The following is a 23,892-nucleotide window of genomic DNA, read 5'->3' as shown; positions in this document are numbered from 1 at the left end:
AACTTCTAGGGACGAGGAGGGGGGAGGTTAGGGGGAGGAGAAGGTGGAGAGGAGCAACCTGCACACTGTTGAGTTCAAGATCAAAATAATCCAATTAGTGATGCTAATTGTCAGGCGCGCCGTCAAAAGGTGCGCGGGCAGGTGACGCGTGTGTGCGCTCAAGATCTCCACCTGATGCCCCGTTTCTCCGCCTGTCCCATGAAGTGAAATGTGAAAATAAAGAGAAGGGGGATTTATCTCCAAAATGGCACCATGTTGACGGATTAATTCATCCCCTCAGCTCTTCAGGAGTTGCTGTCACCTCTTTACTTCTCCTTAAACAAACTCAGCTCCGCACACACGAAGACAAACTGAATCCTGGAGGCGCAGGAGTGGATCCCCCGATGAGTTTGTGGAGGTAAAACGGTGGCTCACGGCCGGGTCTGGTCCGTCGGTTGATCGTTTGGAGAATTTTAGTCCTGATGAGGAAAAAAAATAAATCAGATAGAAACGCGGATCTGTCTAGTCCCATGCAATGAGTGGAGAAAGAGGATTAGGAACGGTAGACGGCGCGTGAAGTCTCCACTGATGAAAAAAATGCCCAAAAGCAAAGTTGTGATTAAATGAGATGAAGGAAATAAAGAGAGCCCCCCAAAAAATAATAATATCCTGTAGTATGAGAGTCAGATAGATGAGACTGATGGCTCTTATTTTCCTCCCTCTCTCTCTCTCTCTCTTACTCACACACACATACGCACACACACACACTCTTCTCTCTATTTTCGTCGCTCTTTCTGACTCTCTCTCTTTCTCTCTCTCTGCCAGTCAGCTGGAACCAACACGGGCCGCTCGTGTGACGTCACCGCTCACGGGGGAAAGGAGCTAGGGGGCGTGTATGGTTTGCATAGAACGGCGACGCCCCCTCACTGCCCCTCTGCAACGCCCACCTTCCTGGTAGCCACTGTTCTGCCTTCACGGCGCATGGGAAAACTGGTAAAAATGAGCTTTCGACATGTAAACAGAATGATTCTTCCAATCCTAATCTAAATCTTGTTTATGGTTTTCACATACAAGGAGTTTGACTTGGTATTTTTATGCAGTGATAAAAATGGTAAGACAAAATAGAAAAGAAGAAATTATGTAAAATAAATCTGTTTTTAAAATGAGAAGAGCCCAAGGAAGCTAACAGAAGTTATATACTTCTATTCTGAAAAAATGGTGTTGAACATGGTTAAACAAGTAAAAAAAGACAAATTTATTTTTGATAAGATAGACAAGGAATATCTGCTCAGAGTTGCATTCAGTGTTTACATTTTGAAAACAAATCTGTGTCCATTAAGATGTTTGTTTTACTGAAAAAGTTTATTATATATTGTTTTTAATAAGGGACACGTTCAATTGGAAAACCGTAAGCTTCTTTTTTAGTTTGTGTCCCTGAATAACAAAGGTTTTCAGGTGTGCAACAGGCTTTGAGCTATATGTTTTCTCTCATTTGGTGGGTGTGTCAGAGGGTTTGCCCAATCAGCATGTATATAAACCCCACCTACTAACAAGGCAGCAGCACTTGCATAACACAACATACACAACAGGGTGGTCAAAGGACCTAATAGGGTGTCACCAATAATCCAAAAGATGCCTAAATGAACACCAGTTTAGTGATTTCAGAGAGTCCATAAAGATTATCTGTAGCCTACATAAAACATGTTGTGAGTTGTGACAATATTTAAATAGTCTCTATTTCTTAAAATGAATTAAGAAGGCTAATAAACATGTGAAATCAAATGTTGTTTCTGATTGGACCCAAAACGTGTCAGTACTTTTATTCAACAGTGGTAATAATCTTGTATTTATCTCTTCTTTCTCCGGTAGTACGTGAACGCCACACATTTTTGCATACAACCAAAAACCTCCCATCAATCCTAGCCAATGGTTGATCGTATCTGGGACTGTTGCGCTCTCAGCCACGCCCACCTGATCTGAGCTCCTTCCTGGATGGACCGTGAACGCACCCCGCCCCTCTCTCCTTCTCTCACGCTGTCATTTAAACAGAGAGGCCAAAACAACAGCGATAATGACCACTGACTGAGAGTAAAACCAAAGTGTGCTGATCGGCCCTGAGACGTCAGAATATTTGCTGTGTTGCTCTTATTTTCTAGCCTCTGTGGGATCTGAGAAATGTGGGGAAATGTGATTATTTTAACAACAACGTGACAGGATTTGAAGCAGCTCAAACAAAGCAAACACTCAGGCATCAGGTGTTCACATGTGGGCGGGTAGTCACACCATCGCTTCCATTTAGTGTTCAAATGTAAAACTTCACTCTTGATACATTTACAGACTGATAAGCAGCACTCATGTATGTTTTTTGTCAGGAAAACACCTAAAAGCCGTATTTATAAATATGTATTTCACTGATTGAGTTTGTTTTTACGTCTACAACAAATGAACACCATAAAATTTTAAAATTATTACATTTAAAGTCGTTAAATTGAATTTAATCCCATAAAAAATAGTCGGGAGAGCCACGGTTCGTCTGTTTTTCTCCCTGTTAAATGTCCCTGTCTGCCTCTCGCGCTCTCAACACCAAAGAAGCACATGGCTCCGGCACGCGCCGACTGTTGCCTACCGGCGGCTCTGCTGCGTCGTGATTGGCTGAATCTAGGTCACTCGCTGCTCTCTCGGCCTCCTATTGGACAAAAATAGGTCACAGTCTCCGCCCACAGGTTTCCCCATGCCACAGCCGCGTGACAGGCCGGCTGGCGGGGGGAACACAAAGGGAGGAGGAGGGAGGGGGGAGTGATTGTGTGGATTAGTGTTTCAATTCTGAGGGATGCAGAAAAGATCACATTAATTTCTTTTTTATAATTTCAAACAAAAATGTGAAACATTAAAATTGATAAATATAATACACAAGTTAAAAATTACTGGAAATATGACAGAAAATTCAATAAAATGGCAAATAAAAATACAATTACAACTTTAAAGGGGATAATGCTGAGTAATCTGAGTAAGGTCTGTGTTTGTTGACACATAAGGCTTGTTGTGCCACATGTTAAGACATGTTTACGTGTTTCTTAACCACAAATTATAGCCTTGTTATCTTCATGCCAGTGTTTTATTTTGTTTTCTTTCATATGTATTTATTTTTCTGTGTGCACCTGTGTTGCATGTTTTATATAGGCTACCTACTTTTATAGCTAATGTTGGGTTAAATATTACTTATCACTAATCACTAATAGCTCCATTTTATTGTTTGTATGCTGTGATTGTGTGTTTTGTCTGGTTGCTTAATCAAGTCTTGCATTAAATCTTTACAAACAATATCATTTACTTTGTATTATTACAACACATGGGTAAATCCTCTTTCAGCAAGTATTTATGTTTTTATTACTCTATAACACCTGTTAAGGATCTCAGTTATATATATAAACAATTATAAAATAAGAATAGAGAAATACCCTTTTGAGTAACTCTTGCACGCTTTCAGTTCAATTGTCACTGTTTAATAAATAAATAAACAAACATGTCGGAGCTTTCTAATGTCTTCATACCAATACATGTATGTTCTTTGGTAGTGTACATGTAATTATCCTGTTTCATGGCTCCTGCGCTGTTTCGTTAATCATGTCATCGTGCGGATCAAAGTAAAAGATGTAATAAAAAATGTATGACTTTAAAAATAAAAGCCTGTACTTTGAATAAAGGCGTAAATCATACTTGAACCTGACACATCATGTGTTTCCAGTTGATGCTAAATAGATTAAAAAATCAGAAGCAGCAGCTGTGGGAACAACAGTTCCTGGAAAAGCCTCAAGTCCTCTCTGGTGACAGTGTGCTGTCAAATATACAGACAGGAATGTGCTAGTAGTAAAAGGCTAAAATAATTTCTGTCTCACACACACAAACATACTCAGACACACACACACACACACACACACACACACACACAGAAAAAGTGTGTGTGCACGCTGGCATGCATCAGTGAAAGTGAGGAACAACAGCTTGACACCACTAACGTGTAATTCGAGTTTCCTGAGCCGTTTAGATTTGCTATCATTCCCCCTTGTTCCCTTCCTTCAGACTTGGGAAGCAGCCACCTTTTAAAGTGTGTTTAAATGGCGCCATCTTGTGGTCAGTTGTCAGCAATGCACCAAATCACGACAGATAAAATAAAAAGCTACACTACAGTGATTACCCTGCTGTGAGGTGGTTTTACAAGTAGCAGAAGTACTAAAAGTAAAAGTCCTGCAATTCAAAGAGCCATACAACATTTAACAATGTAAGTATTGAGATTTAAATTTATCATTAATTAAATACTGTATATTCTGTTGGGTAGATTAATCTACATCAATGCAAATATGACATGTTAGAAATATATTTTCACATGCAGAAATAACATTTTAAATAGTAAAATCTGGTAAAAGGTATCTTTATTTAAGCACAGATATCAGAATGAGCATAATATGTAAGGTATCATGTATGGTGAACAGGTTTTAGTGAAATCGACAGGGTGAGCAGGAGCAGGTCGTGTGTCTCACCCTGTAGATCTCTTGTAGCAACAGTCTGCTATCAAAAAATAACAGACCTCGGAATGTTGTGATCAACCAATCAGAATCAAGTATTTCACACAGCCGTGTAATAATCAGAGATATCCACAACTAAACTTCATCATGGTGAAAAATAATCATGACTAGTGGAGATGTAATTTCACATTCGATATCAGCTACTTGTTAGTCAGTCATATCAACAAACCGTTTCTGATACTTGTTTTGTTGCATTTTGTGTATTGCGAGCCTCTGTGTGGCATGTTTTGAATTTAAATTTTACATTATGTTTTTAAGTTAGGTAGGGGGACTCAAACATCTGTCCAGGGACTACAGATGTTGGCTAACTCTGGCACATGCACAGCAATGTTCCTGCATGTGCACTGTCCCTTTTAAATAAACTAATAATAAATATGTTGCCCAAAACACCACATTTATTTTGGATATATACAGATATGTATAATCAGTATTATGACTGGTAGAAACTCAGTATTTGATATCTCAAATTAAAATTTGACTATCTAAAAAAGGAATTGTAGATATCTCAAATATAATTGTTACACATACTGTAAATTGTAATAATACTAGATATCTGGAATTATGTTACAATTTCAAGCAGACAAATAGTTTTAATTTTACTAGTTTGGAATAATGACATAATATCTATAATGTTTATTGGAACTATTAAGAACAGACTTTTTTATATCAATATTTAATATTTCGATGAGACAGAACTGAGTAGTATCGGTTATTAAAGTTTTAACCAGTTTAAATGGCATTATAGTTATGGCTACGTGGACTTATAGCAGGTCAAACTTTAATAATAGAAATGTGTAATTGATGGTTAAAATTTTATAAAGTTACAGGAATCCATAATAAATGTAACTACGAGTTAGATATCAATTGTTGGTTGTTAATAAACAACCTTTTTGGCTCCTGAGGAATTACTTGTAACTTGAAGAAAAGTTGTTGCTGTTACTGATTAAATGTTTAAAGGTCTCACCCTAAATACTCACCCTTGAATCTTTACCTTGGTACAGTCTTCAGTAAATGTACGTAGTTAAATTCCACCGCTGAGAACTGTTAACTCTCTTTTCTATGTATTGTTCTGAGACACGTGTCTGCACACGAGTCTCCCCTGTGAAATCTGGGGGGCAGCTGTTGGCTACTCAGCGGTGCTTAAACAGCTCACCTGACTGCGAGCTCCAGGTGCAGCACACCTGACCTCCCATCATTGATGTATGTGGAGCTGCAGCGCTGTGAGAGTCTGCTCCCGGTGTGTGCGTGGGGGGGCAGCGCTACGTGTGTCAGAGAGAGAAACCACTTCAGCGTCCCTGTAGGAGGAGAGGACGGATAAAAATACGCACACAGAGGATTAATTATCTGAAAACAAGCTGTGAGGGGACGGACGTTGTGGTGGAGCTGCTTTTTTTCATGGAAATCTAAAAGTTTAAAGAGTTTGAATTTGCATTTTTAAACAAATATGGATTAGAAAAAGGTGGTAATTTATTGGCAGTAATGTGAGGGCAAACATTTGTTATATTTTTGGATTAGATCCTTATTTAACACTAAAAAAGCATCATTTTCATAACCACCTAACCATCTTTAATAGAAAGTAAAGTACTTTCCTGTTTCGAGGTGCTTTCTCTAAGTTTGTCAGTGCTCTGGTACTTTATCCTCTGAGCCCACTAACATTCAGCACATCTTTTTTAGGGGTTATTTAGCAGATATAATCAATACATTTTAATCAATAAGACTTTATTGATCCCCAGAGTAAATGCACAGGCTATCCAACAAAGTACAATCTATAAATGACTGAAAACGAGCCCCAATGGTTAAGAGATGAACACATTAATGCATCAGTAATCATAGTACAATAATATTATTGTGAAATCTGGCAAATTAACTTTTGGTACTTTTGTTTTGATGTGCTTCTATTTGTATTTCTGTATTGCAGCTTTTACTAAAGTAAATATTTGAGTAATTCTTCCTCCTCTGGCTGATCAAAAGTCATTCCTATTGATAAAAAAATACAACTAAATTAAGATTTCGAAAAATGGAATTCATAAATTTGATGAGAATTGAGATTTTGGGACAAAAAAACACCAGTTTTCTTATTTTTTACATAAATTTATGACTTTAACCTCAAATATTTTGAGTTTCATCTTTAAAATGTATGTTTTTCTAATCTCAGAGAATCTGATTTGTTTCTTTTTTAAATGTAAATGTTTTCTTAAAAGAATTCAGTTTACCATCTTTGTTGTTGCTGAAGGCAGAAACATGTAGAGGCGATATTATAGAGCCAAAACCACAGCTACCTGCAGGGCTTTAAACCACCAGAGGTTAGGAAATGTTCTCATGTGGTTTGGTTGAACAGACCCCTTTTTCTTAGTTCACCCTTGTGGTTAAACTCGAGACCAAAACGGGAAGGAAGCTGATTTCTTTTTCTATTTCAAGGGGAAGGCCACAAAACCAATTCAAATCTGAGACTCTAATATCTGTACAGTCCCTCTGTTCACGGTATCTGCACGTCTAAGTTCCCACGTAGCCACGAAACTGCAAAAAAAAGTCCACAGGAAGAGAAACAAGAAACATTAAAAATGATGCATATTTAATTGGGTGAACTGGGGCTGTGTATTGGCGAGAATCTGGCAGTACGATATGCATCACAATGTGGGGTTTACGATTCAGTATATCACAATATAGTGCGATAATATAAGCAAGACAATAAAATGTGTTTTACTGTATTTAAAACTGAACTCTACAAATTAAATTCATATTTTCCATATAATTAGTACCAATTCACATGGTCGTTTTTGGGAATATTTCAAGGACATTAGGAAAAGTCTTTTTATGGATATTAAAGTGGCACCTTTTCACACAAACTTAAACCAACCATAACGTAACATTTCAGTTTTTTTTTTATTTGATTTGAGGGTTTTCAACAACTCACTTTTAGGCAAAAAAAATGATAGTAATTTAGTAATAATATTACATGTTTTAGTTTTACAGAAAAAAGAAAAAACACGTCTGGACAGGACCTAAGTAATGAACTATGTGTACACGCTTTTGTTACAAAAATTGGGCATAACTGTGGCAATGAGGGAGTGGGTAAAAAGGGGTACAGGGAGGGGGAAAAAATATCACATCGATACATATACTCGTCCCGCTGTTTTACAAAGATAGTCCCCGACTCGTTCCCTCCCACCCGTACAATACCAACAATGATAAAAGAAATGATACTTGGAGTAAAAAACAGCAAATAATCAATATATAATAAAATATAATACGAATTGTACAGTACACTCCGGTTATTTCTGTTGTCCTTTTAAAATCCTGAACACATTAACAGTTTGAGTCGTGTTTTCTCTCCATTCACGCCTCCTTTAAAAAATGACAAAAGTAGTGTACATTAAAAACAAGGTCACCAACACTTTTCTATTTTGTCTCAACTCCTTTTCTCTTTTTCGGTCACCTAAGCACATCAATGAGTACTGCTTCGTTGTGACAGATATGACTTGCGCTTACTTTTGTAAGCGTCATCTTCGTGGGTTTTTAGACTGTCAGGTCAGGATTTAATTTACTTTGAGGGCAGATCTCAAGATAAAAAGTGAGAGATTCTCCACTGGGGTAACAAATAAACACATACAGAGCAAGAGACACGGACTATACGGTTTAACTGTGGATAATGTGAAACAAATTGAAAAAATAAACTGGTACTAAAAGGTACCTCACTTCTACTATAGGCATCAAATCCATATGTATGCGCAAACACTGCTAAAGGGAAAATTTAAAATAAAAAAATATGATGGAAAGGACACTGGATTAATGTTTCTTCAAACAGGTGCTACTAACACTCTCAGGTGGTCTAGATTCCCTTCGCTTAGGAGAGATAGATATCGAGGGTGGTTCTGATTTTAGGCCTTTTAAAGTCCACGCTAATTCATCGACCCCCTCTGCTGTATAAGGTTAGGATTGTATACAGATCCATCCAGGAGCAGTGTGGGGATATTACGGTAGTTACACTAAACCCTCCCCGTCTCCCGTCTTTTTCTGTTAAAAACTTGCTAGCTCTCGCTTGCTTCTTGGATTATTTAAAAAAAATAAACATAAAAACAATCTATTCTAGAAAAATGTTTTTTTTACTGACTGAACTCAGTCAGAACTGTTGATCGCTCAGGCTGGACCAGAACTGGAACCGTTAGCTGGATCGGTGAATGATCACTATCTGACTGAGACAACGGAGATTTCATCTTCAGCAGTTCCCAGTTCCCGCTGCTGGCCGTTAACCCCCGGCAGGAGAACCGGTGCCGGGCCAGCAGTCCGGGGTTCCAGAAACGGTGTCGGCATTTGTGGCACTGGAATGCAGCTTGTTTCAGATGCTGGCCTCTGTGTTTCAAGGCTTTGTGTAGTGAGCTTGTGCGCTTTCCACACACCTGGCACCGCAGACGGGCGTGGCGCCCAGAGTTTCTCGGTGGGTGCCTGATGGCGTAGTGGACCAGCAGAGAGCCCTGTTTGGCGTATGTGGCGCTCGGGCAGATAGGGCAAGGGAAGCGCTTGAGGGGAACGTCCATTGAGGTGAGTCCGGTGACTCTAACAGCACCGCCAGACCACGACTTCACCTTCATCACGCCGCCCTTCATCCTCAGCTGGGCCAAGAGTTTTTTTTTGTTGAGCTGCGCCTGCAGTTTGCCCCTCCTCTTCCTCAGAATCAACAGCTTCTTGCGGGTGTCTTTACTCAGAGGGACACCGACCAGCTTTCCGTCTCTCATGATGCTGTGGATCACGACTCGCCTTTTTTTCTTTCTGTGCTTTCTTGGTTGTCCCTGCTGCTTTTGGAAGTTTTTTGGGCGGTAGGGAAAAGGGTGCTGCAACTGCTGTTGTTGTTGTGGCTGTTGTTGTGGTGGTGGTGGTGGGGGTGGTGGTGGCTGCTGCCCGGGGGCTCCTTGCTGCATGTGAGTCGCCGCGGTGTAGTTTGAACCTGATCCAGAATCATAGAAGAGCGGTGAGTATCCGGAGGGTTGGGACTGGTTGACGCGCTGGCCGCTGCGGTCGATGCCGTGCTGAGATAGCTTGTGGCGCACTAAGCTGTTTGAGTAGGCGAAAGCTTTCCCACACACTTCACAACGAAAGGACTTCTCCAGCCCTACACCGCCACCGTGCACCGTCTGTTGATGTGCCGTCAGGTGGAAGTAGTGGCGGAAAGATTTCCAGCACACCGTGCAGGTATAAAGCCTCTGAGAGGGGGTGCCATGTGTTGGAGACTTCTCTCCTTGAGAGCACGAGGAGAAGTAGTCAGAGTTTGCAGAGTTGGGGACTTGACTGATGGCGGCAGCAGCGGCGGCGGCGGCAGCAGCAGCACCTTTAACTCTCCTCCCCTGGTTGTCGATCTCTCCTTTCCTGTGCAGCTTTCCGTGTCTCACGAGACTCTGTGCATAGGCGAACATCTTCCCGCACAGATTGCACTTGTAGTTCTTTTGACCAGAGTGCACGGTCAGATGCTTGGTGAGGTGGAAAGGCTCGCGGAACATTTTGCCACAGACGTCGCAGGCGTGAGGCTTCTCCCCCGTGTGGACGCGGTTGTGGCGCCGCAAGGTTTCAGCCCTTCTGAAGCGTTTACAACAAATCTGGCAGCTGTACGGCCTCTCTGAACCGTCGCCCGGCGGTGCAGGGCTCCTTCTCCTCCTCACAATGGTATTTGGGTCCCTTTTTTCTCTCGGCTTTCTCGGCCTCCTGGGTTTCGTGTGGGGCTGGCTGGGATGGGTCAAAGGCATGGTGGAACCGTTGAGGCTGGACGTGGATGACGGTCCACCCAGGTTACCAAACCCCAACCCCCCCAGCAGGCCTCCGATGATGTCCCTCCTCTCTCCTTCCCGGCTTTCTGTGTTTAAATCACAGGAGGCAGCGGCTGCAGCAGCGATGGCTGACATCGCACTGCTGGTGACCTCATCCTCCGAATCATCCAACAAGGAGGAGAGGGGGAGGTGTGGCTGCGGTTGTGGCTGCGGCTGAGGTTGGTGGTGGTGGTGCTGCTGCTGCTGCTGCTGCTGGCTCTGTGGGTGTGGATGAAGAGTTGGAGCTAAAGGGGCCTTCCGAAGAGTCTGGTTGGTCATTTCACTGGCGAGCGTGCTCTCTGAGGAGTACAAAGAAGAGGTTTGTGAGCGTCTGTAGTCGTCGACCCCGCTGCTGTAGGGCGACTGGTTCTGGTAGCGATTTCTGGAATAATCTGTTGCATATTTGTCATTTGCCATCGCTGCACCATCATTCGAAATTCCTACCCTGTCTCCACTGCTTCCCATTTTACTGCTGCTCGGATTGGATGAGCTGCTCCCTCCGGTGTTTGTCCGGTTTTTTGAACTGCGAGGAGGTTTCCCGCAGGCACCTGAAGCAGCATGGTTGAGGAGGGAGGTGCTCTCACGGAAGCAACGCCCGCAGGCCGGGCATCGGAAAGGCTTTTCGTCGTGAATCTTCTCATGTCTCGTAAGTGACTCTCGACGGTTGAAGGACTTTTGGCAGATGTTGCAGACAAAAGGCCGGTTTTCTGAGTGGGTGACGCTGTGTTGGATGAGGTGACCTCTCTTTTTGAATCTCTTCCCACACTCGCCACAGCAGAATATCCTCTCAGGGCTCGGAGAGTTACAGTCCGACTTCCTGCTTTGGCTTTCTGGTGTCAGGCCGTGGCTGCGTAGATGCCTTCTGAGGCTGGAGAGGTGAGTGAAAGTTTTACCACACTCACCACAGTGGTAAAGGGGTTCAGGTTCGGGCTGGCCAGATGAGCTATTACTGTGACTGTCTCGGGATTTAGACAACGGTTGATTACCATTGGCTACAAGCACAGAGGTGGAGTTAGAGGAAGGGGCAGACGAGGAGGAGGAGACGGTGGAGGATGACTGCTGGGAGGATGACGAGAGGAGGGAGGAATGCGGTGGCTCGCTTCCGATGCCACTTATCCCAACACCCCCGGATCCTCCTCCCACGAGGCCCGATGAGGAGCTCTGACTGTGCCCACTTGAGCTGCTGTTATGGCAGTTACTAACACTGCTGCTGCCGTGGCTGCTGTGACTGTGGCTGCTACTGTCCGCTTTCCTCTGGGGAAGGTATCCTGCCATTGCTTTTTTTCTCCTGCTGCCTCCAGCTGAAGACGACGTAGAGGAGCTGTCTCCCCCCTTAGCTGAGTCGTCTTTAGAGAGGGACAGGTGCAAGGGGAGGGGGAGGGGCAGGCCGGCCTCTTGCTGCATTAGCGATGCTATCTGGTTAGAGGATAGCACTGGAATGCCTTGGAAATCAAAGCCACCCAGTGGGGGCGGCTGGGGGGCCGGGTGGAGAGGGTGTGGGTGGTGAGTGTGGCTGTGTGGATGAGATAAGGCATGAGGGGTCAACTGTTGTTGCTGCTGCTGAGGCTGTGGAGCTGTGTGGCTGTGGCTGTGGGATGAGTGGAGGGCCGGGGGAGGGGCCAGGGCCGAGTTTGACTCAGTGGCCCCCTGCCCCAGACCCAAGCCCAGGTGATTGTGAGTGCCCTGCTGGACGAGGAACTGCTCCAGGCTGCTGTTGGTGGGGACGCCGGACAGGAAGTACTGGTTGGCAGCGAGCATGCAGCTGAACTGCTGGTGGAGGCTGCGGGGGTCAGACTGGCTGACTAAAGGGACTGCAGTGCTGCCAGAGGGGTTGTTGGAGGCCGACACAGACGTGGAGGGAGAGGGCGAGGAAGAGGTGGGGCCAGGGGAGGGCTGGGGGACAGAGAGACCTGGATGCAGGGGGGGAGGAGGTGCAGGTGTCACAACCCCTCCGATGACCCCTGCACCTCCTCCGCTGCTGCTCCCGCCAAAGTCAAATCGTCCCATCCCAGAGTGGAGCTGCTCCTGAGCGAGCGCAGCCTCTGCCGGGTGGAAAGGCCGCAGGAACTGTGGGTACCCCGACGACGAGGTCCCACTGCTGCTACTCATCTTGCTGGACTTCCTGGAGCTGTGAGACGACGAAGACGACTGGCTCTGGTGGGAGATGGAAGGGGGAGGGGCGCCCATTTTGGCGAACAACGAGGAGGAGTCGGCGAAGGCATTACTCCGTGAGCTCTGGAGGGATCCGAGTCCGAGGCCCGAGAGGAGGCTTCCAGATGTGTCAGCGGAGGGCTGGTGCTGCTGCTGGAGCTGCTGCTGATGCTGCAGCTGGACCTGCTGTTGGTGGCTCAGCTGTCGCTCTAGTCCAAGGCCTTTAAACTGGTGGGCTTGGTGACCACTTAGCATCTCTAGAATGTCCATGGGGTACTTGCTGAATTGGAACATCTCCCAATGCAGCTGGGACAAAGTGTCACGAAGCCACAACTGCCACGTGCACTAAGTCTGTAGATGCTGGAAAACAGCAGTGAGCACAAGGTGTGCAGAGGTAGTCCTTCTGGGATTTCTACCCCAAATACTTCCAACAAGCCGCTGTAATCCACCAAAAGCCGATGCTTGTTTCTCTTACATAAATGTATCACTGATACTTTTACTCTCCATTCAAGAGGGAAGCCTTCAAGTGCTTCTGTGGGATGTTATAAAAAAAGGATCATAAATAGGCAATAAACTAAACTATACTAAAAAACAGAGTCTGTAGTGTTTCTTTAAAGTGTTCCATAACCATGTGTTGACTTTTTAAATCAGGTCAGCGGTCCCATGAAGTGGAGTGCGTCCGTTATTTCAGTGGAGGAGGAACCATCGCTTCACCGCCCTTCTGTCCCTGCATGGAGTTCTTCGGACAGCCTGGAGAACGAGGGAGAGAAATAAACACATCGGTTAATGAGTCAAGAGACTGAACACAAAGCGGATAAGACTTGAAGACTTGAAATAGCTATATATTGTTATTACGTACGCAAGGTAGTATGTATGTTTCCCATTTGGACTCCTTTGCCAGACCATGAAATAGTTGCATTTACCCCTTCAGTCTGCACTCGTACGTTCACAGTCAAGCATCTCTGCCTTATAGAGGAAGTAAACTAAAGAGCGCTTCCTGTACAAATATTGTTTTCACTTCAGATATTGAATTAAAAAAGTACAGTATTGGGGCACAGGCTTAGCTCTGCGGTTAAATAGCGTGTCCCATGTAAAGAAGCCCCAGTCCTCAATGCGGCGGCCCCGGGCCCGACTCTCACCCTCGGCCTCTTGCCGCCTGTCATCCCCACTCTCTCCTCCCCTGTTTCCCCACACTGTCCACTGTCCTGCTTCTCTGAATGAAGGCATAAAAGACCAAAATTAGATATAAAATAATGTATTTTCCTCCCAAATATTTTTCACTCTTTTTAATAAATAAGTACAAAAACTGATTATGAAAAGTCAAATATAACTTGATAAAAATAACAAAACAAAAGCAGAAATTGTGGTTTCCTTACAGACAAGATATTTATTTTACTTTTCTCATAACTTTGCATGACTCACTTCATATTTGGTTATTGGATGTTGTGAAAATTCAAAGATATTTTCTTGTCATCGTATTTGTTCACAGATGTCTGGATGTGGTGCAGTTATTAGACACTTGATGGATTTATCTTAACAATTTCTGAATTCTTTGTTTCGGTCAACAAAATAAGGTCAATAGTCTGGAAACACAGCTAGTTTTCCATCGTCTTTTCTTTTTTACAAACGTATTCAGATCTGTAAATTACATTTTAATCAGGGATGCATGATATTATCGGCACGTTATCTGTATGGGCCGATATCGGCTTAAAAATGAACTATCAGACATATAATTAACCGATAAAATAATGGGCTGCTGCATACTTGATCAAATGCCCGACCTCGGCGCAATGTCCCCAGCGCGAAGAAGACCTGCGCGGCGCAGCGTGATGACGTCACGTGTGTCTACCTGCAGCATGAGAGAGTTAGAAGCCAAAATGTCCGTGGTGTGGAAGTTTTTCAAAGTGTCCGAAATAGATAGAAAACTGCTGTTTGCAATGACTGCTCAGCTTCGGTGATGCGAGGAGGAGCCAAGGCAAAGTCTTTCAACACTACAAACTTGATTAACCATCTCAAGACCCGTCACCCCGACCGTTGTAACAAATGTGATGAGAGTATCACCATTATACTGTACGCTAATTCCAATACAGAAGAGAGTTGATGATCTCTGCAATTAGGTGTGCAGGAAAAAAATATCGGTATCGGTAATCGGCTAAATGAGTTGTAAAATATCGGCATATCAGCAAAAAATCTAATATCGTGCATCCCTAATTTTAATAAACATCTTAGTGATAAAAGAACCTAAAATGTTGTAGTCTGGTTGAGACTCGGAGTTTGTGGGACGTGTTGTTTCTCTTGTTTTGAAGCGACTGTGTATTAAATTGTTAGAGTTTTATTCTAGAGGGGAGAGTTTTACGTATCTACCCTTCCAAACACATTCCCCCAAAGAAAAGTGTAACCGTGGCCAAAAATACATGACCAATGCCCGGCTGTAGTCGAGAGGAAACTGTGTCACCACCTTCCCTCTTCATACTGAATACACACTCACGGGTCCGAGCAGCTGTTGCACAATTATCTTGGTACAACTGTGGAAATCCTGGAAAGCCCTCAGCAGTTCATTGTTTGTTCAATACGGTAAAATAATATTCTCTGGCTGGATCTTTTAATAAGCCAGCTTGAACCCGATGAACCCAACAGCTGCAGGATACTTATCTTTAAATCTTTTGGCTGAGGAACCAGAGTTAGTTATTGTATTTTGGTGTATTTTGGTGGCAGGTTGAAAGAGAGAGGGCAGTTTTATTCACCAAAACCAACATGAAAGACAAAAGACGCAACTTTCATCCACTTGTTTACATTTATGAAACTTGAATTTTTAAGCAAAACAATGAATTATATCGTTATTTTGTCTTTTAATGAGCGTGAAGGTAAAAATACGAGTCTAAAAATACAGGTTAAAGGCACGAGCGACTGTGGGCAGCAGAGAGCCTAGAGAGAGGAGAGAGGGAGAGCGGCGGCTCAAAACGCCACACGACTCCTGCCCAGCTCCTGCTGGATAACATGGCTGCCCGTCGCCTCCTACACACACACACACACACACACACACACACACACACACACACACACACACACACACACACACACACACACACACACACACCTAAATGCCAGATTAAAAAAAAGGTGGTCTGGTGGATGTGCGAAAGAAAACAGGGTCTGCTGCTGACAATCAGCATTCGAGCTTAGTTATCCTGTTCTGTAAAAGACGTTTTCATTTAACTTCTCTGATAATGCTCCTGTTAATTTCTCAAACGCTCAGGTGTTTATAACCAGTAAGAGAGAAGATTTAGTCAAACAAACGTGGGTCACTACCTGGAGCTGTTGTGTCTGATTTCTGTCATGTAGCTTTAATTCTTAACACAATATCAATAATATTCAGATTTATTGACGTATTTGACCTTTTAGCTCAGGTTGTACAGATTGTAGGGATGTGAAGCAGTTAAACACGACATCACATTAGGAAAAATTTTACCATTACAAACCATTTCTATTGCAGAATTCTGAAAAGTATCCCATTAAGGAATCTGTTGCTTCACTACAGATAGAGATATTGATGTCAAAAACATGTTCGACTCCCTGACGAAGGCATGCTGCCGAAACGCGTCACAGTTTGTTTTTAGGTTTAACATGACCACGCCAATACAATAAAGGCGTTTTGGAGTTTTCTCTTGTTTTACAGATATTGTTGTGTTTATTAACTCGGTCCCTTGGCATTGGACACCTCGTGCATTTAATTCCAAATTAAAAAACATAAAAGCTGAATTTTCTCACCAGGCTTTTTGTCAAATATTTAATTTCTAATACACCAAGCAAGTTTTTATGGCCGCAATTTTGAGTCTGACAACATAAATCTTGCTTGAAATTAAAAATGACATTTTTAGACATTTTCAAACACCCAAAACGACAGCCCAGGCCCTTCTTTAAGCCTGTTTACATTCAGGAATCAAGTATGGTGTCACAAAACGTCTTTGTGGTCTTGAAGAGCAACAGGTCTCAGCCCAAAATCTTTTGATTAAGCAACGCTCCCGAATCTGAATACTGCTAATCTGTCAAAACTAAATAAGACTTCTGAAAACTGATTACAATGACACCTTCTTTACAACATGAAATGATGCTTTTCTCTTTACCTGTAAGTAACAAACAGCCTCTCATTCTCTCTTCCAAACAAAAACCACTTATGTAAGACTGAAATAAAGTTCTTGCTTGGGTGTAAAAAGTGGAGGTAAATTGTGACTGTCCTCTGGCTTTGCACGCAGACATGAACAGCTCTCCCCTGAGACACAAACCAGAGGAGCTAAACATCCTCATGTGTGCCGTCACATCTGCGTACAGTCTGAAGCTCAGCAGAGCGACACAGAGGACTCGCACAGCGTAGGCTGATCCTGTAATAAGGAGTCTTCAAAACGTCGCAGCCATAAAAATCACTAAACCAGAACTTAATGCTTATTTCCCTTTGAACACAATTGAAAGCTGCTGTGACTTAAAGCTCTGTATGCTTTTTGCATGAAGATAAAAACTCCAGCTTTATTATTATATACTAAGAGATTTATTCATTCATGTTTCAGTTAGCAGCAGAGTCTTAAGCCCCTTTTCCACTGGTCAAAAAACTCTGCGAACACTTTGCTTAGTGGGAAAGGTTACAATCAGCACTCAGACCCGGGTCAAATGACTCTGCAGTAGACGTAGGTAATTATCGCCTCGGCTCCGATCGGCAATGTTGTGAACACAAAACCCGGGTCGATGCACTAATCTCCCAACCCTTTCCGGCAGGATGCTATAACGGACATCAAGTTCCAATTGCTGTTGCATAAATACAGCAACATTGCCGAATTTGTTCTTTGTTTCGTGCAAAATGCAGCAACACTGACAAGACAGCGTAGTGAGAGAGCTTCCCTGTTGCCGGCGCGTTTGTGACGTCAGACGGTGATGCAGCAGAAAAGAGACCGAAAGGAGGATACTCCACTGGCATTGGGAAAAGAGACAAACGGCATTTATTTGCGGGTCTTCCTGAGTCTGAAAAACCAGGATCATCGCGCTAATTTTGGTGGGAAATGTGTATTTAACTGAGTTTCAGTCTAGCTCTCTACCAGGGAACTGGACTATAGGCTACCTGTTGGGGTGAAAGTACCTAGCTGTTGGCTTCAATCCAGCATGAGTCTGAAGTCACACAACACGGTTACTATTCATTATAATACGATAAATTAAGTCTAATTTGAGGAAAACAAGCCACTATATTCATAACATCTGAGTTAAAAAGGTTTTTATGCATAATAATACGGGATCTGCATTTTTATATATTCATCACTTTGTCCCTTTGACATCCAACATCATAGCACTACTTTTTGTGCAGTCTGAGCAAAGGAATTAATGAGGAAAAGTGTCGGCTAGACCTCACTGTTGTGAAAAATGTCTGACTTGTCAAGTATCATCACTGTGGCACAGCAGGGTTTCTCTTCTAGCTCTTGACTCCCGTTTTCAGCTCCCAGGAATCCTATCATTACAACATTCATGAGCTTTAATGAGAAATGAAGATGGACATATTGCTGTTTGGTATTCTTCATGAGCACAGAGGAACTTTTTTACTCTATTTCAACGGTGTTTTGAATTATTATCCCCCGAACCTGACGGCTTCAAGCAACACGACATAAACTGAAAGCTCTGTAGCATCTAGGTTTAAGTAAAGCACATATATGTTTCCATTTCCTGGCGTTCTTAAGTCTACTTGATCATCAAACACCAAGTTACACAGACTGTATTCATTTTAAACTTATTCTCTTACAAAAAGATGGGCGGAAAGGTTTTCAGATTTGACGTATGTTTTGTTTAGAACTAGTTTTGTTTACATACACACACAAACATGTATACAGTAGTGTCATTAGTTAGCCTGTTCTGCTAATTCTGCATCAGTTTTTGCAAACAGCATGCTAAGACTGCTCAGATTAGTGCAAAGTTTAAAACAACGTTCGCTTCAATTAATTAAATCCCACACCTTTACTGCTGGTAGTATCACACTGCTCTGGAGTGACAAACTGAAGCTAATTAAACTAACAGTTAGTTTGGCAGTTTGGAGGAGTGTGACTGCATGTCGTTTCCATCTTACCGGATGATCCACAGGTCTGTAGCTCCCAGCAGGACTGCAGCAGTGGAGGGGGAACTGTCCACTTTCTCCGCCGACACCCGGTGTCTTCTCGTGGACAGGCTGAAAAACATGAACCGGTGACCGGGCAGGTTAGACGGGTAAAAACAACTGTTACAACTTGTTCAACAGCATCTGCTAGCATCCCTCCATCTCTCAGCTAGCTAACGTTAACTAATGGATAATGTTCAAATAAAAGTCAGAGTTATAACAACAACAGCAATAATAAAAATATATACATAGGTGATAGAATACTGTCAGTTTGACTGCCACCATTCATTCCTACTTACTTTTGTAAATAACTATTTTAACTAATTGTTTTTAGCCACTGTCTCTTTTCCATTAACCAATACACTTCATATTTTCACTTATATTTCATCGGGCACTATAATTTCCTTCGGGATTAATAAAGTTCTATCTCATCTTATCTTATCTTAAAAACACACATTGCTGATAGCATTTTTATACGACAGAAAAATTTAACTGAGTAAAATTTCACAGAAAAAAGTAGTTGCACAGAATAATTACACTATATAGTTAATAAGAAATGAGAAATAAGACAATATATGGAAGGAAACTTATAAGTGTATTCAAAAATAAAGATTATATTTGCACAAAATGTACAAATATATTTAGAAACAAAATATTAAAATAGATGTGCAAATGATATAATAATAATAAAATATGAAATCTGTACAAATATGAGTAGATATGATATGTGACCTGGAAATTATTGCAAAGTAGCTGTCATGTAGTAAGTAGTTGCAATAACAGCATGCTTTGCGTCACGTATTAATCTCGCATACAGAGTGTTTTGTGCTAAGCTTAAAATATGTGTAACAGAATTATTATAATGACCAAAACGAAACTACCCAAACTAGCGTAAAGGAGGTATCCCGGCTGTGTAGCATCACGTTAGCATTGCTAGCAGCTTAGCCGAGCCGTTAGCTACTCTTAGCCGAGCCGTTAGCTCCGCTTAGCTTAGCAGCTAGCAAATTAGCCAACACACTCCTGCTGGGAACGGCTTTTGTTTTTGTTTTTACCTTGTAGCATCCGATGGCTGGCTGCAGAAAAGCTCAGAAACACGGGAGGGAAAGTGAGAAATCATCGAGCAGGTAGCGTGCCGTGAGAGCAGGGTCCCTACTGCCTGTCAGCGGGGCCTTTTTCTTCATCCATGGAAAAACACTGTGAGAGGCCTGGCTCTCCATCTGCGTTTCGCTCGCTAACAAAAACTATTTCCGCTGGCCTGCTCCGGTATGTCCATTGTCTGCCGCCTCAGTTCTGCTGCCCCGCCGGCTCTCTGCTCGTCTATACCAAAACTGCGCCTTTGTTTTGTTTCCGTCGTGTTTTTCCTTCTTTTCTGCACGGTTGGCTGTTTTCCGCCCTTGTCAGTTTTAGGTGTCCCCCTCAGTAGACGACGGATCCTCCGATGCTGCTAGCGTTGACGCTGCATTCAGGTGGTGTCCGAATAATCGGAAAAGTGAGCTTCCTACTGGTATAATTCACGTGAAAGCTCCATCGGGGGATAACAAATACTGGGAAGAACTGTAATAAAAAATAAAAATTTGAACCCAACCTGTTCACAGAATTGATGCCGCATTATCTTGGTATTAAGTTAATAATTCAGATCTGGTAACATCACAAGGAAGTTCAACAGCATTTAAAAAATCAGAGCTGTTGTAAACAAACCCCAAAGGTAAGCAAACTTAGCCTATTTGGAATGAAAAGTTAAGTCCAACAGTGACATTGCACCATGTAACTGATATAACTGTGCAGTGAGGCATTATTACTGTAGTTTCTTGATTTTGTAAATTACCTGTAAATAATGTGGTTTATAAAATCTTACAAGCCTCATTCAAAAAAAGCTGGGGCTCTGATTAAAACGTAAAACAATAATTTGCTGAGCCTTTGTGACTCGTTTTCAATTAAAACTTGGAAAAATACAACATATTTAATTTTCAAACTGATACTTTCTAGTTTCTGTAAATTAACTTTTTAGCTCATTTGTGAAATGTAATATGTTTTAAGGTTAAAACCGTTAGTTGCTGTCTATGTAGGGTTACCTTTAGTTTGGAACAATTGGATATAATACCTCTGATTATTGCGGCCATGTGCTTTCTATATTACGACATGAAGCTTGTGAACAAACTGGGGTCGGACCTAACGATTTCCCAACCTGGGAACTCCGAGCTACAGAGGAGCACTTGAATGCAGGCTTAAATGTTTCCTGTCTCCATAATGGTTCCGGGTAGAGCCAGGCACAGGTTGGTTCTGTCGGTCCACACCGATCACATCCACCTCTGTCCCTGCTTTGCAAAAGATGCTTTCTATCCCACATGCCGCTCATTAATGAATATATCGTGTATAGGCTGTGTGTGTGTGCGGACGTGCATGTGCCCGTGCGTGTGTTTGCACTCCATTAAAAAAAAGATATCACCATGCATTCTGACACTGTGTAATTAAGCACCCCGTGTCAGTGTGTGTGTGTGTGTGTGTTTGTCTGTGTGAGCGTTTTTGTCTGTGTGTTTTCACACTAAGTGTGTGAAATGTTAATGAGTCAATTAAAGATATCATTAGGCGCATGCTGCATTACATTACAGTGTGTGAGTGTGTGTGTAGCCAAGTGTTACAGACAAAAATAGAGGGAAATTGGCTGCGTGTGTTTATTGCACATGTATTCTACCTTTTTTTCCCTTGTAATGTAGTAGCATTCATGCTGTCAAACTCAATAGAATCAGAAATGTCAATAATAAAAATAGAAATGTATCTAAGCATGATAAAGAAAACATTAAACAATACATAAATCTAGTGAGAATAAAAAACACCAAATAAACAAATACTTACTTGCCCAGAAAGCCTCCATCTGTCAATCCAGTTTGCAAATGTCTGCTGTGCCTTTGCAGCCATTAAAGTATTGATTGGCTTACTTTTGTTTTATTGCCGGGACGCAGCATTGGCTAAAATATGTAAATCTGTGAAAAACAGCTCTTCATCCCTTCTTAAAATTAAGCTATTGTATTTAACGACTGTAATGAATTTGATAACTTGTGCTAAATTGTGTGGAAATGTGTTGTTCCCCCAGGACACAGGAAGGATCAGTCTTGATTTTATATCCTTATAACTTGAAAAGCATCAGGTATTACATAGCAAGTTTTCACTTTTTTGTCATGAACTGAAAATCATCAAATAAAATTTAGCACAGCCATGAAAGCCACTGTGAATAGGTCTGCAATTTTTTTTTTTAAAGAGCAGCATGTCTTATATTTCCCTGCTTGTGGATTGATCAGGAACTGAAAAGACCGTGGATGTTAAAAACCTGAAGGGTCACTGGTCATAATTTAAGTTAAAATACTATGTTTTATAACCTTTTTACTACCATTAAATAACAGCTAACGTTAGCATTTAGCCACTTCCTCACTAACATAACTGTTAGCTTGAATTTACACCTGTCCGTTTGTATCATGTAAGACTCAAATATGCTGTCTTAACCCATGACAACGTGAGTGAAAATTCTGAGGGAAATTGGGCTATATTTCAAGTTATTGATAACCTATTTGCTACCATTAGACAACAGTTAATGTGAGCCTTCAGCCAAATTCCTTGCTAACAGAACGGTTAGCTAGGATTTACACAGTTCCATTCGTATTGTGTATGGGTACTAAAGCATAATGTTAGCTAAGAAGTGGCTAAAGGCTCCAATATGCTGTCTTAACCTGAAAAGACTATGTAGTGAAAATTTTGAGGGACATCGGGCTATGATAGTACCGTTAGCTAGAATGTACACCTTTGTGTACGTACTGTGCAAGGATAGCTAATTGTAATGTTAGCTTAGAAGTGGCTGAAAGCTCAAATATACTGTCTTAACCTGAAAAGACAATGGAGAGGGAAAACACACAGGGACATTTTGCCACCTTTCAGGGTAAAAACAAAACACATTTGATTACGCATTAGCTTAAGCCTACTTAACTGCTAACCATAGCATTCGGTCTCCTTTAACTAACATTACCTCTCACTAGGTGTCATATTACACTATCAAACAAAATGCTAAAACAAAAAATGAAGGCTGTGTGAATTTGGAGAATACTTTATTTAACAAATCAATTATAGAAAAAGCTAGTGCTAGCCTCCTCTTGGCATTTTGCTCACAGGATTGTACATGATTTCATTAAATAAAGTGTTTTCTGAAGAAGGAAAAGAGGTTTCTAAACAAGCTAGCTTTTTGCTAACTGAAAGGTTTAGCAATCTTGTTAGCTTGGTCATAAAAGGGACAATACGTTCAAACCCTTTCTTTGAGAGAAAATGGTGGCTGTTTGAATTGGTGAATACTTTTATCTGTGAATGTGAGCACGTAAACTTAAAAACACAAGTAAGAGTTAAGTTTCATCACACCAGACACAAGGTTTAGTGGTATTTTTTTTATTGTTATTATCAATTAAACAGTATGGTTTCTACAAACGCAAGAATTGATCACCAATAACAAAAGAGTTGCACATCTGTGAGACCTTTGCTTGGATATTCTTGGAAATAGACATATAAGGGGATGTAATAAATAAATGTATCATACAATTTGAGGTATGCAGAGTAGCTTTGAGAATACAAATACGCCCATGCCCCCCCACCCCCAACCCTCTTCTAATGTTAAACACACTCATTTAGACACAAACAGCCGCGCATACACACAAACAGACATACAGGCACACAGTTTTATCAGGGGAGCGATTAACTGAACATGGATTACAACACCTGTATCAGACCTTTGAAGGTATGAGGAGAGTTGAGACAGTAAAAATACATTTGAATTTCCAGGTATCATTTACATTTTCTTCCCCCGTTTTTGCCTCTCTTTTAAAAGTGAATGAGATGTTTTAATTGTAAAAACCATGAAGCTTTTCCATTCCTGTCAAAACATTCTCCATTACAACCCATTTAAACACTTTCAATACAAGTTGTTTTCCCTTTCGCATGTATTACAACTCTAAAAATGCCGTTAACACTGCATAACTTTTGTGCCCTTAAAATGTTGTTAAAATGAGCATACATTGAAAACAAGTCGCCTTTGCAGACAAATTTACGTCAGAGGGCAGCAACACATCAACCTAGTGACATCATAAGATTTGCGACGTCTATTAAAATACCAAAATTGACACTATATAAGCCTTCAATAATTTACATTTTTAATTTTGTTGAAAAATCCTCGCTTTGGTGAACGTAGCTCGACAAGAAAAGCTGTGATTGATCAATATCCCTTTAA

The 23,892-nt window shown here is 41.8% G+C and overlaps 1 protein-coding gene across 1 annotated transcript; it reads right to left on the bottom strand.

The window, feature by feature from the left end:
* Positions 1–7,382: 7,382 nt before the first annotated feature.
* Positions 7,383–20,056, bottom strand: znf865 (zinc finger protein 865). The gene is made up of 3 exons (XM_069681989.1): positions 19,685–20,056; positions 18,606–18,704; positions 7,383–13,258 (listed from the first exon to the last, which is right to left on the bottom strand). The coding sequence occupies exon 3, from the start codon at positions 12,800–12,802 to the stop codon at positions 8,666–8,668; it is 4,137 nt and encodes a 1,378-aa protein (XP_069538090.1). The 5' UTR covers positions 12,803–13,258; positions 18,606–18,704; positions 19,685–20,056; the 3' UTR covers positions 7,383–8,665.
* Between the last annotated feature and the right edge of the window lie 3,836 nt (positions 20,057–23,892).

The sequence above is a fragment of the Semicossyphus pulcher genome, unplaced genomic scaffold, assembly GCF_022749685.1.
Source record: "Semicossyphus pulcher isolate SPU_LCO1_2020_fin unplaced genomic scaffold, fSemPul1.0.p SCAF_5, whole genome shotgun sequence".
Taxonomy (NCBI): Eukaryota; Metazoa; Chordata; class Actinopteri; order Labriformes; family Labridae; genus Semicossyphus; species Semicossyphus pulcher.
The sequence above is the reverse complement of the archived record's forward strand: the minus strand, read 5'-3'. Positions and strand labels throughout refer to the sequence as shown.